At 41.7% G+C, this 12,959-nt stretch overlaps 1 protein-coding gene across 3 annotated transcripts in view; it reads right to left on the bottom strand.

Annotated features, from left to right (window-relative positions):
* Positions 1 to 11,129, bottom strand: part of TIAM2 (TIAM Rac1 associated GEF 2) — a 91,761-nt gene extending 80,632 nt beyond the window's left edge. For 2 of the 3 annotated variants that reach the window (XM_064649213.1, XM_064649215.1), the window contains exons 1-3: positions 11,021 to 11,129; positions 8,759 to 9,961; positions 1,960 to 2,395 (exon numbers count right to left, since the gene is read on the bottom strand). In XM_064649213.1, the coding sequence (XP_064505283.1) occupies positions 1,960 to 2,395; positions 8,759 to 9,955 (1,633 nt within the window). In that variant the 5' untranslated portion in view covers positions 9,956 to 9,961; positions 11,021 to 11,129. Of the gene's footprint in view, positions 1 to 1,959; positions 2,396 to 8,758; positions 9,964 to 11,020 lie in introns of those variants that run through there. The other variant, XM_064649214.1, reaches the window with a different exon arrangement.
* Between the last annotated feature and the right edge of the window lie 1,830 nt (positions 11,130 to 12,959).

Raw genomic sequence — 12,959 nt, 5'->3', positions numbered from 1 at the left:
AATACAGATTTATTCAAAACCTCGTACAAGGAGAACCAAAGCAAGCGCCTTGATCTTGATATAGCATATTACGAAAACAGAACTATGCCTTGATATCCAGACATGCAAGTTTATTTTGGCATCAGAAGTCTCCACAAGACAATAAAGGTAAGAGATCAAGGAAATGAGGAATGCATATTTAAAACAGCTAACAAAGTGGAAGAAACTCTGCACCATAAATGCAGCCATATCAACCATCAAAGTAAAAAGCATTGTATCTAACTTATATATTAACTTATAATGTTAGAAGTTAATGAAGGTTTCTACAAAGAATTATTCCTCTTCTGTAGCTGCAGAAACTCAGTTAGCAAGAAGGGATGTAACTTGTTCAAGGTCACCAATAAGCCAATTTTATAGCAAAAAAATGAACGTGAAGCACCTAAATTCCTTGCCAAAGCCTCATTATTCCAGAAATACATGAACTACTACTATATAATGTACTTCAGTTTAGAGTTTTGATAGGATTGTTTAGAAACTAACTGAATTTTAGAAGAGGCAGATCAAACTCATATTCATACTCGGTAACACAAATACACACAATAAGAGGGTGGAATTCAGATACTGTTTTTCCCTTTGTATACACTTCTTGTAAGCATGAATCATGCTATCTGATGATCACGGTAAGTGATTTAAACTATTAAGACTGCCTACATTTTGATTCCTTGATAACAAGTCTCCGAATTATTAGGCAGAATTGCCTCATTCTAGTGAGTTTGCTTCTTTTAAATCAGCACTGTCAAGGACAACATTACCAGAACTTGATGTTTGCTGTTCATTTTTCTTCAGGTCTACACCCACAGAGAATTTTGAAAAGGGCAACCTGTGGGAAAGTTGTTATTTTCTCTCCTCTAGTCCCATATATGCTAGGAAATTATTAAGTTTGATCATTTCCCTACTCATTAACTTAGCATTATATTTACTGAAAGGCAAATCCTCTGGATGCAATTCCAAAAAAAAGGCCTATGAAGTCACTCTTCCCACAATAGATGTTATTTCCTTCTCACACTTCCTGACATCCATACACTTCTTGCAGCACACTCTGAGCCATCAATATACATGGAGAGAGCAGTGCTGAGCACAATCACATCTGCAGCCACCCCTTTTAGTGAATTGCCTTCCCACGAGGCTGTTTCACAGCAGCAGTAGCTGTGAGAGATGGGAAGCTGGGCACGCTAAAAGCCAGAAGGGGTTGGTATTGCAGGGAGCAGGCAAGGTGAAAGACCATCCTGGGAAAGGAGGGAGACTGGCAAGTCCTGGGAATGGTCCATGGCAACTATGCCTTGGGCACCACAGGCCTTGCTGTGCTGCTGCTGCTTCAGTCTCCTCTGCCCTGAACCACATACTTTTTTGTGTAAATGTTTTGGCATGTGGGGTTCACCTCTTCATTGTACTGCCACCTAAAGCACTGGAAATAAATTAAACTTTTTATATTAACCTAACCTACTTTTAAATAAACTTAATAGAAGAACCTAAGGAACTGTGTGTCTGTGACAGGGAACTGGGCACCAGTGACCTCTCCTGACCCTTATGTTTTGAGTCCCTCCAAGACAGAGGTGTAACTATGGTATTTTCCCCAGCTTTGGTTCAGTTTGGTCTTTGACCTTCAAACATCCAAAAGGATCTTCTAAATCCCCAGTTCTGCATGAATACACAAACTGGGAAATCAGAAAAAAAAACCTCCCACTATGGTATGAAACACAAGGCTGCATGTGCAATACTAAAAACATTGAGCATCACCTCAATTCAGTGGGCTGCTTAGGCACATGCTCCACTTTAAGTGGTGGGTAGACCTTGTAAAGGTAGGTATGATTTTCTGATCCCCCTAAACCTGCTAACAGAAGCCAGCATGCATGAAAGGCTCCTGAGACATGACGGAAAGAACTGCTGCTGCCAAGCTGAATGATAAACATGGTGGTTTACCTTTGAGTGTGACCCAGTACTGCTTCCACTTCCGCCGTGTGATCAGCTCCAGCTTTTTCTCCTTCTGCAGGGTCACCAAGGGTTTGAAGAACAGCCACCCTGCCTTGCGCACCACTCCTTGCTCTTTCTCATACAACAAATCCAGCTGCTCCAAGGAGCTGAGGGACTCGCCACTGGAGTCTTCTGTTTCTGATGAGGTCTCGGTATTCTCCAAGTTCATCCTGCTCATCTCCAGCTCCCGCATGAAGTTTTCATAAATGTTCTGCCTCAAGGCATCACTACTGACTGCATTGGTGGACTCGCTTCTCTGGGACAGGACATGGCTGGAGCCAGGTGACCACAGCAAGCTGGAGAGCTGTGATGGTGCCAGCGTGTCCGTACTGAAGTTGTCCGTTCTGCTGTCTAAGTATTCACTCCCATCTCTACACTTTGGCTCCTGTGCATAAAAGGAATTTATCAGTGATCAGTCAGCAGAGCTACAATCAAAGACACATCTCATTTGGCAATTAAACTTGTTTCATGAATAGCCACTTCCAGTTCCTTCATCAAGGCCCACCTCTTTTCACCATTACATTATAGGCTTTGCCTCAGCAGCCACTGACACCACCAGTGCCACCATTCACAATTTTTTCAGCAGAACCCCATTAAAACCCAACTACTAAGTCTGAGCAATTTGGAAATTCTTACACCTGTGAATAATCTCAAATTTCATTAGTGACTACTGTGGCTTCTACTGGCTGAAACTTGAGGTATTTTAGGAGACAAGTATATCCACCATCTGAAACCCAGGCATCACCACTTACATGCTTGTTTGAGTCCAAATAGGAACAGTGTCACAATAGATTTTTTATTATTGTAGGGTTTTCAATACTTTGGTGCTATCCTATTTGTGCAAGGTGGCTAGATTTAGCTTCAGCACAGCAAGGCTGATTTTATCTCCATTTTCTATTTGTCATATAAGCTGTGCTTAGCCAACAAAAAAAAGGTCAAAAGTTGAGAATATTTTAAGATTGTTAGTATTGATCAATTGACTAAAATCTAATCTAATAGAATATGTGACTTAAAAATAGAAAGGTACAATTGCTGACTGGCATGGATCCAGTCTCCAGACTGCAGAGGTGTGTATTTTCTGACTTGCTGGAAAACCCCTGAGAGCTTGATCATCTCATCAAGCACTGACGGGCCTTTCTCCTACTGCACTGTGCAACTTCATCTCTTGGATTGAAAGGGCTGGCCAATTTTACTTGGAATACTCAGGCCTGATATCGTTTTCTTGCCACTGCTTGTCAACATGGGACCTTGTTGCCAGACTGGACCTTTTCTTTCTTAAGCCTTTCCCAGCGATATGCTGACTGCTCCCCACTCTCCCAGGATCCAGTGATGGACAAGGATTTTTGTACTACCCAAGACAGAGCTCCTTGGACTAACTTCACTGTCAAGAACAACACCATCCATCCTAAGAAGCCATTTATTGTCTTCAAAACTCAAGTGTTGCCAATGCAATTTAAAAGCAACCAAGACACAAGAAAATAAAACACGTTGCCTTTTCCAGTAAAAGTATGAGGGAAGAGAAAAGAAGAGATGGCTATAAATGATTCAAGAAGTGAAGCTATTACCCTCAGGAATAATAAAGCTATTATACTTTCAAGTTTAGACTGCTTCTCTAAAAGCATTTTGTTGCTCATAGACTACTGTACATGAACAAAGTAAATAAACATCGGTCTCCTGTGAGCTGTTCTCACCAGCAGCTTTGAAAGCAACTACTTTTTTGTTCTTTTGCTTCTTACTTGATGTTCTTCAAAACTGAAGCGGAAAAGCTGTGCTGTGTTTTGATAGCATCAGGACCTCCAGCACATGGCCAAGAACAACAGTGGGATTGCACGCCCTCCCAAGCAATGCCAGACAAGCCGCTTCTAAAGCAGCAGGACACTGCTAGCTGTGGCCTCACAAAAGCCAGTTTGAACTGAAACCCATGTTCCCTTACAGTGCATTGAACTTTAAGTCTGGCCTTTCAGATCACTGTCTGGTGATGAGGATCCAGTTCTCCTGATAGTGGAGCATCTTCCTCAAATCTTATTTCAGAGTGCTAACCAGTGTTCTCCAGGAGTAACTCTCTAAACATCAATGGTTTAGCTGTTTTTTGTATAGCAAAGGGAGGAAAATAGACACAGGGAGTGGCAAACCAGGAAATAATCCTGCATGTAATGCATTAATGCCACAAAGTGACTGTAGAACATGGATTATACAACTGCACTGGCCATCTGCAGTTCAGTCAGAAACTGACAGCTTTCTCCACCCTTGTTTTAATTACTGTCACTGTACTTGTGTGCCAAATTCCTGCATTTTAATTGTTTGACTACTCTCCAGGAAATGCTAGTGTCCCCTAGAAAACATTAGCATGCAGCTTATTAAGAATATGTATTTCTTTCAGTCCCAAAGCACCAGTAAGAGAGACAACACAAGACACATACATAAGAAGGTGTCTGCTGTGAAGACCCACCGCTGGAACAACAAACATTAATGAAAAGGGTGGGATACAACCTGCCCATGAACAGCCACTATCCACAGCCTATGTTTTCTCCACACACACAGAAAGTGTAGAAATGAGGAAGCAAATGGACAAAGGATCCAAAACGAATCCACTTCACCATGACAACACCACTTGTATTTTTCTTTTCTTAAAGAACTGAGTCAGGCAGTCTCTGTTGGTTCCTGGGGAGGCTGTCACTGTAGCAGTATCTGTCACCGCTGAAAAGGTTTGACCCAAGTTGCTGCTCCTGGTGGTTTTCCTGTCAGGCAACTTTTTGCCCATTTTCCCTCTGTTGCATCTAATGATGATAGAAAACTACCACTGTTTCTGCTTAACTGTATTTAAGGAGATCTCTCAATGTTTGAGATATACTCTGGAATAGTTATAGATAATACAAAAGTTAAAGGGGCTAAGATACCAATTAGACAAAGTGACGCATGTAATAATTATCTGTAAAGAACAGCATAGGAAACAATGCAGCCTGCTACATTTCTTAGGATCCAAGCTAAAAGGAGAATCTAATACCAGTTTTCAAGTCAAATAAAGAGGTTGACTCAATGTGTTTTTCTTTTACATTCTCTTTATACCACTTAAGGGCTCTGGCTTATAAAGTCATAAAATTTCAGATATGACTCCTATAAAGAGGCTATTTGAGTTCATTGAAGAACTTTCTTCAGTAGCTGTTTCTGGTGGCTGGATTTCCATTTTACACAGAATTTGCTAATTTTCTCCATGTTATAGAGTTACATACTGAGTTTACACCACCACCTATAGCAGTATCTAACTGTGCAGCAAGTCTGCCTAAATTCTGTCCACAAGTCTCACATGCATCACATACACCTTGCAGCTCACACATAGTGTATTGTGATATAGCATCATTCCAATGCCACTTCAGCGTGGATTAAACTAAATGAGGACATGTTCTTCAGTAGAGTATCCATGATGCATTGAGGCAACACTTTAGGAGACCTTCATGCAATAAAACCTGGGTCATGGAACAGAATGAACTGCAAGTCTTTATGCAAGACCATTATTAGAAAGGCAAGCTCAATGGGAAGTGATTCTTCCCCTGTACTCAGCACTGGTGAGGCCACACCTGGAGTACTGTGTCCAGTTCTGGGCCCCTCAGTTCAGGAATGATATTGAGGTGCTGGAGCAGGTCCAGAGAAGGGCAACAAGGCTGGTGAAGGGACTCGAGCACAGGTCCCTGTGAGGAGAGGCTGAGGGAGCTGGGGTTGTTTAGTCTGCAGAAGAGGAGGCTCAGGGGAGACCTCATCACTCTCTACAACTACCTGAAAGGAGGTTGTAGCCAGGTGGGGGTTGGTCTCTTCTCCCAGGCAACCAGCAGTAGGACAAGAGGGCACAGTCTTAAGCTCTGCCAGGGGAGGTTTAGGTTGGATATTAGGAAGAAATTTTTTACAGAGAGGGTAATCAGGTATTGGAATGGGCTGCCCAGGGTAGTGGTGGATTCACTGCACCTGCAGGTTTTTAAAATGGGACTGGACATGGCACTTAGTGCCATGGTCTAGTAACCACGGCGGTGTTGGATCAAGGGTGGGGCTTGTTGATCTTGGAGGTCTTTTCCAACCCAGCTGATTCTATGATTCTATGAATTCCAGGATATATCAGATCAAGTCGGACATAAGGAAACATTCAAGTAAGTGGACAGGGCACAGCCAAGGACTCCTCTGGAATATCCCATACACAAATCTGTTTATGGATGATTGAAAACAGGTGCAGAGGAAGGGTGCCAGAAGGAAAAGGAAACAGACTTTCTATCTTAGCACAGGAGACCAAGGAGAGTCTGCATAGCCCCCTAAATTTGGGGCAAATAAAGATATAATTTCTCCCCTTAAATAAATTTTAACAGATTAATTAATAGGGAAAAATAACTAATGTCACAGGCAATACTGACATCAGAAAGAAACTGGCTGGGACTACAATTACTCTGCCAGTTAGCAAGCATCAGAGTAAGAGGGTTTGGAAAGAGCCTTCGAGATGGGGAAAAGTCTACCTGTGTTTAAGCTGCAATTCATTCACAAAGAGGATTAAATTCCACTGCCTTTCTAGAGTCAAGGGTCTGGCCTCAATATCCCAAACCTGTGCTTCCTGGTCCTGCATCCCCATGAAGCAGGCAGTTTGGCTGACTTGTTTCCACTGGGGCAGCTGGAGGGACTATCCACCCAGCCAGCACCACCACTTAGGCCCACTTACAGGGAAATATTCCAGCTTTTACCAGCCCAAGTGACTCATATTCAGTTCTTAGTAATGTAACGATGAAGGGACACAATGTTCAGAGCAAGGCACAGAGACTACAGTTGCTGAGATGAACAGTCCTGCAAACAGGACTAACCATCTAACAGATCATAACCACTCATGATATTTCTGCATTTTTAAGCCAAAGGGCCTAGTGAGAGTATCATCATTACCAAACTACAACACAGCAAACCCCTGAAGAGACAGCAGTTTACTCAAAGCATGCAAGATGGAAAGGAACCAACCAAGCCTCACAAGGAACTGCAAAACTATAAACATTCACTACTTCCCTCTTGTCCTTCCTGTTGCTGGATACTTGTCTGATTAAAATCAGTGACTAACCATTTCCTATGCCTTTTTCTAAGAAACCACCATTTTTGGAGCTAGGGCTGCTCTCCCTCTACCAGAATCTGATTCAAGTTTGATGTAATCTCGCCAGCCAAACTTCCTTGCTGTGTCTGAAGCCAGTTCACTGCACAGTGAATTCAAAACAGCTATGAATCGCACACCACAAATACCGTTCTGAAAATGTCATAACTAAGTAATACATGGCAAAGGTCTGGGATGCAGAAATCATATGTAAAGCCTGGCAGTAAAATCCAGAACCGCTAGAGATGTTGAAACCAGTGAAGAATTCTGGAAAACAGCACTGAGGCTCCTCCGTGATTCCAGTTTTTTCTGCCTTCTCTTTCACAGCTGAGTAAGAAGGTGAAAAGATAGCATCTGATAAAACACATGAGGAGCAACTCATAAAAGAAGTGATCCAAATAAACGGCTTTCATTTTCATTTCCCAGTTCTGTAGCTGCTACCTAGGATCCACATTGGCAAACCTCATTTCTGAGCCTAAGAGTCTGATAGAGTTTTACATTGCAATGACAGATGCTTGTTAAGCACAATATTTGTCTGAATTTCCAGCACAGGAGACAGTGTTTGCCCTACATGCCCCATAAAGCATGTATAGGCTACTGCTTAGCTGCTGCCTAAGTGGGTGTTCCCTTCACTCTCTGCTAACCTCTGAAGTGGCCAGAACCTCCTCAACGTTGCTGAAAGGGAGCACCCTTCATTTAGGGAAGCACAGTCACTGTTCCTGTATGAGAAACACTAGGGAAGATTAAATAAAATAAAAAAAATAAAAGTCCAAACCAAAACGAAAATAGGTCTGTGCCCTCCATTTCAGCTTGCAAACTCATGTGCAGAGTCCAGGCACAGTCTGGTATTTAAAGAGCCCAACTGTGGGGCCTACAGCTAGAGATGAGAATTTCATTCCTGACCAGAGGCATTCTAAAGTCCTATTAATGGGATTAGTCTTAAATTCTTCTAGGAAACATCCTTTCTCTCCCTCTTGCCCTCTTCCCATCTCCTTCTTCACACTACCATCTCCCAGTGAGCCAGATGGCAACTCAAGCTTTTCCATGTGGCTAACTAAGCTGACACACAGGGAGGAGAAGGTTGCTCCATGCAATGTCTTCAGAGGAGGTGGAGGCAGAACCAGCAGCTCTGGTCAATACAGTTGCTTGCCTTGCTAGAGACAGACCAATAGTGAAATCACAGTGAGTGGTGAAGCCAGTAACACAGACAGAGAATATCTGCAAAGATAGTTACAATGTCCTCTTTCTACTACTCCTTCTACACTCTTTAGACAATGTATGCTGATTCATAGCACATATATATAGCGTTATATTTTCATAGTTGAAACAAAAAGAAGTCTTAAAAACTCCAAGTCACTTTTTAAGTAATGCAATGATTTCAAAAGCAAATTCACTGAGACATTAGGCTGCAAAGATTGGAGTTAACTTAAGAAGGGAAAATTGCACACAGAAACATATATCTTTTCTTGCTGTTGACATTTCAGACAGCACCAGGGATGCAGTACTTTTCAGAATTCCGTAAAGTACTAAAAGAGATAAGCAAGTAATTATCCTGCAAGAAAGACAAACATGATGCAATCACTATGCTTATAAGAGGAATCTACAAACCAATTTTCAGACACTTAGACTGGGGTTTGTACATACCTGCAGCTTCCTTTTCTTCCTTGACAGACTTCCTGTCCAGTCACTGATGCGTCGCATTCGGTTTTTTAATGTATCCTTCTTGGATGCATCTTCACTGAGAGGCTTAGACTTCCTGCATGGGAGTGTGTAGGAGGTGTAACGTGCAGGACTTCCCTGCTCTACCCTGGAGGGAACATCAATGTCTGAGGCAAATGAGACACGGTTGCTCAGGCTACCAGGAGTGCCAATATACTCATCAGACAGCCTGATCCCAGGTGGAGGAGTGCTTTCCAAATTTGTATCCTTATAGAGATCTCGAAGTGAGGAAAGAGATGAACTTTGGTTGAAGGACTTCTTGTTTTCGCTTGCTGGGAAACTGGCTCGAATGCTTGTATCCGGAGTGCTCCTGGTCAAATATGAACCATCCAGCTCATTAATGTCCCCAGCATTGCCCCAGAGAGAGTCATACCATGAAGACTCGGAGCTGAGGGAGCTTCCTTTACTAGATCGAAGCCTTGAATCAGTAGGTGACAGACGATGGCTTGAAGAACAGTCTGCACTGGAGTTCCTCCTGACGTCCAGCAGGTTATTTGGCTTAGATTCCAAGGCAGGTGAATACCTCAGCAACTGCACTGGTCCACTGGACTCCTCTGTCGGTACCTTGCTGTTGTTGCTGTTGTGGAACTCAACCCTCAGGCACCCGTCCAGTTTCCCCAGTGTTTTAATGAGAACTTTTGGACTCTTCCTGTCCTCTGATGGGGAGGTTGATGCAAGACTCTCATTCTTTCCATAGCAATTTAAAATGTGGCCATTGCATTCTCGAGAGGCAGCATGATTACTTCCAGCTTGAAGGTCAATATAGTGGAAACCATTCTCCGGCAAAAACATTGCATTATTTCCTTGGCAGTAGTCCCCTGAGGCATTTGTCCTGTGTTTGGCATGGGCATTGCTTTTGGGGACCTTCATCACAGTGTCACTAAGTCTGGATGAATAAGGCTGACTACTCTTGAAGTGTGAAAGGCAGCTTCTGGCAAGGGACCTTGATTTGTAGTTTGAGCCACTGCTGGTATGTCCCCATCCATGCACAGAGCAAGACTTTTCATCTTTAGCATGAATGCTGCGAATTTTCAGAGAGCAAGGCTTCTGCTTGGCACCAGCTGTAGCAGCAGCATGACTTTTTGATCCCTGAAGACTGTATTGGCTTTCTGAATTCCCCATTTTCCACTAAACTAAGAAGAGTTTCATTAGAAACAATGGCTAGAAGACAGAGCAAAAAATAACAGACCATTTTTACCCTTTACACAGGAAAACGTCTATTTAAAAAATGATATGAAACAATTGTTTCAAAAAAAGCCATTAAATAGCCATTTACAACATTAAATTCATAACTGAACTTATTTTAAGGGCAGCCTAGGAAAGTCTATTCTCTGTATGGTTCATTACCCTGCTGTTATAATGCTGGAATCTAACTCCATTGAAATCATGTCAACACCTTTCTCCACCCACACACTTGGCAACGTCCTTATAACTTACAAAATCTCTGGCTCCCAAGAACAACGGCATAATGAAAGGGAGACAGCAAGATAATAATAACTTAGATGTAGAGTGAACTGTACTTTCAGAGAAATCCCTTCTGCCAGGAGGAAAGCCCATTGCAGTTTTAGCTTGACTGATTTCTGTGCAACCAAGTGTTGCCTCAACAAAATGTTCACTAAACCCCAGCTTTGTGTTTAAATGGAGTTAATCTAGGAGAAAGAAAAAAAAAAATGCCAAAAATCAAACAAAAAATAACTCAGTTAGCAAATAGCCTCATCTTCCACTACAGCACAAAACTGCATTATGTTCATTCAGCACAGTGCAGTTCGATAGTTCACTTAGTAAAATGCTCTTCAGCTTTTCACAGAATTCACAGTGAATGGCACACAGTGGAGCAGTTACATTGCCCCAGTGAGGTGACTGAAGATTTCAAACCTACATGAAGTGCACCCTAAAGTAAAAAAACTGTTCTGTTCCTTTTGTTACTCGGAGTGAATCTCCACTATTCGCAATTTACAGAAACAACATTAATGTACTTTTTCCATTGGCACTATGCTGCTTTACACATTGGATCTCAGACTACCACCCGTAGGAGAATACATTGCCACCTCACTAAAATTTCATCAAAATAAGCCACAGTGAAAGCACAGTCTTCTTATCTTCTAGGGTTTGTATATGTTTTGACACCCCTACTTCTAGCCCTGAGCACTTACAGATTAAAAGTATAGTATAAAACAAAGAGCAAACCTGTAGGATCACTCAAACATGGGCGCGGTTAGCAGTTAGCATGCTCTGCATTGTCTACGTGGCCATTTACTACGCTTGCCAAACCCAGGATGAGTTGCATGCAGCCTTCCTAGAAAACACCAAACAGACAAAAAAAAGGTTTTCGGTCAAATAGAACTTACATTTTACTCCAACTGTAAGCAAAATGAATAAGAAAAAAAATCAGAGTTTACAAACGGAGAAAGCTGGTGAAGGGAACTCCTGGACTTAAGATACACATTTTTATCAACATACTTTAACAACTGGAATTGAATTAGGACAAAAAAGTCACTAAGTGTCTTATTTTCTAATTCTTTCTTTCTCCCCTCTCACTGACAAGTAAAGATAAACTTTGAGCCCCCTCCAGTTTTCGTTTTGGAAGACCAATTACAGTTGGCATGATTGCGCAGTGATCCATTACAATGTGGACCAAACCGATCAGAGCAATGTCCTACAGCATCTGTTTATCCTTCCCCATGCCTGGATTCCAACTATGATCTTTCCAGCAAAAGGCCACCATGCAATTCACTCCAGCAGCCACCCAGCAACCTCTCTCTTTAGGTTTCTTCTGATTTTAAGTAAATCTGCCAGTAAAACAAGAAAAAGGCAGCACCAAACATTGCACACACTCAAAGGTAACAAGACCCAAGTTCTTCCTAACACTCTGAAAGTATTGGCTCTTTACTTGGCACACAAAGGCTGCAACTCACAGCAAAAGAACCAAAGCTGGATCACAGAACACACCAGCAGTGTAGGGATTGAAACATTAGTAGGAAAGAAGTTGTACAGCATCTTAGACTCAGTTTTGGAAAATGCATTACAGCTAGAAACCATTCTTAATACACTACCACCAAAATTATTCTTTTCTGCCTAAATTCCGTGGCTACTCTTCATCATTTTCAATTGAGTACCTACTTGATTTGAACATGTTGGATTTTGCTCCTTTTGTGGCTATTCACTGTATAAGAACCTTGACGATACTTAAATTAATTCACTGGTAACTAGGTATTTTGCTAACCTTACCAAAAACAAAGGTAAAGGTTGCAAACTAGAACCAAAAACAGTCTTAACAGCAAACCTAGAAAAAGGTTAGCAAATAAATTACTTAGAAAAGAATATCATGATAGAGATGCTACAAACCTATAAAGATAAATTCACAGCTGTTATCATGAAGATATTTGATAAAACAGATCAGCCTCAGAACTTTCATTTTACACTCAAAAAAATCTGTTTAATTTGCTTATTCTCTCCAACAATTTGGAAGGTTGCTATTTATGACACGCTTGCCTTTCAGGATTGATTTGCCTATGCTGCTAAGTGCACTCCTTTATGTAAACAGTTTTCAAAGTGTCATATACAACTTTGATTGAACAAAAGACTATTGATTCAAGGTTAACAGAAGAAAACACACAAACTTCCTAAGCTCCAAGCTGCTGAACAAATTGCGAACACCCAGCAAAACTGCCTTCCTATATCTAAGAGGCACAGACCCCAAACAAGCAATGAGTTTATGTTCAGAATTCTTCATCTGGGAGCAGAAAGTACATTCAACAAGGGGGCTTTGAAGGGCTTATATCTATTCATAAGGAAACACTAAACACAATTTGTCTAAAGAAACAGGCAAAAAGACCATCTGGTCTCCATAGTGATTGTGCAATGGTTAGGTAATCCTTTTAACAGAGTAGGTAGTAAGCAAGCTGCTGTTGTGAAACTCAAAAGACAGACATTCAATTCATTAAGGCTTGAGCTGCTGCTACCAGGGTCCATTGTACATGTCTGATCCCATATACAGGTCACATAATGGATGAACGAATAAATTTATCTCAGGGTACAATGTCTACAAAACAGTGTCTCAGTCTGTGCAGGAATCAGTCTGCACTACAACAGAACAGTCAATAAATCCCATAGAAATAGCCCCAAG

Source organism: Pseudopipra pipra, chromosome 3, assembly GCF_036250125.1.
Source record: "Pseudopipra pipra isolate bDixPip1 chromosome 3, bDixPip1.hap1, whole genome shotgun sequence".
In the NCBI taxonomy this organism is placed as follows: domain Eukaryota; kingdom Metazoa; phylum Chordata; class Aves; order Passeriformes; family Pipridae; genus Pseudopipra; species Pseudopipra pipra.
This window is presented reverse-complemented; position numbering and strand designations above follow the sequence as displayed.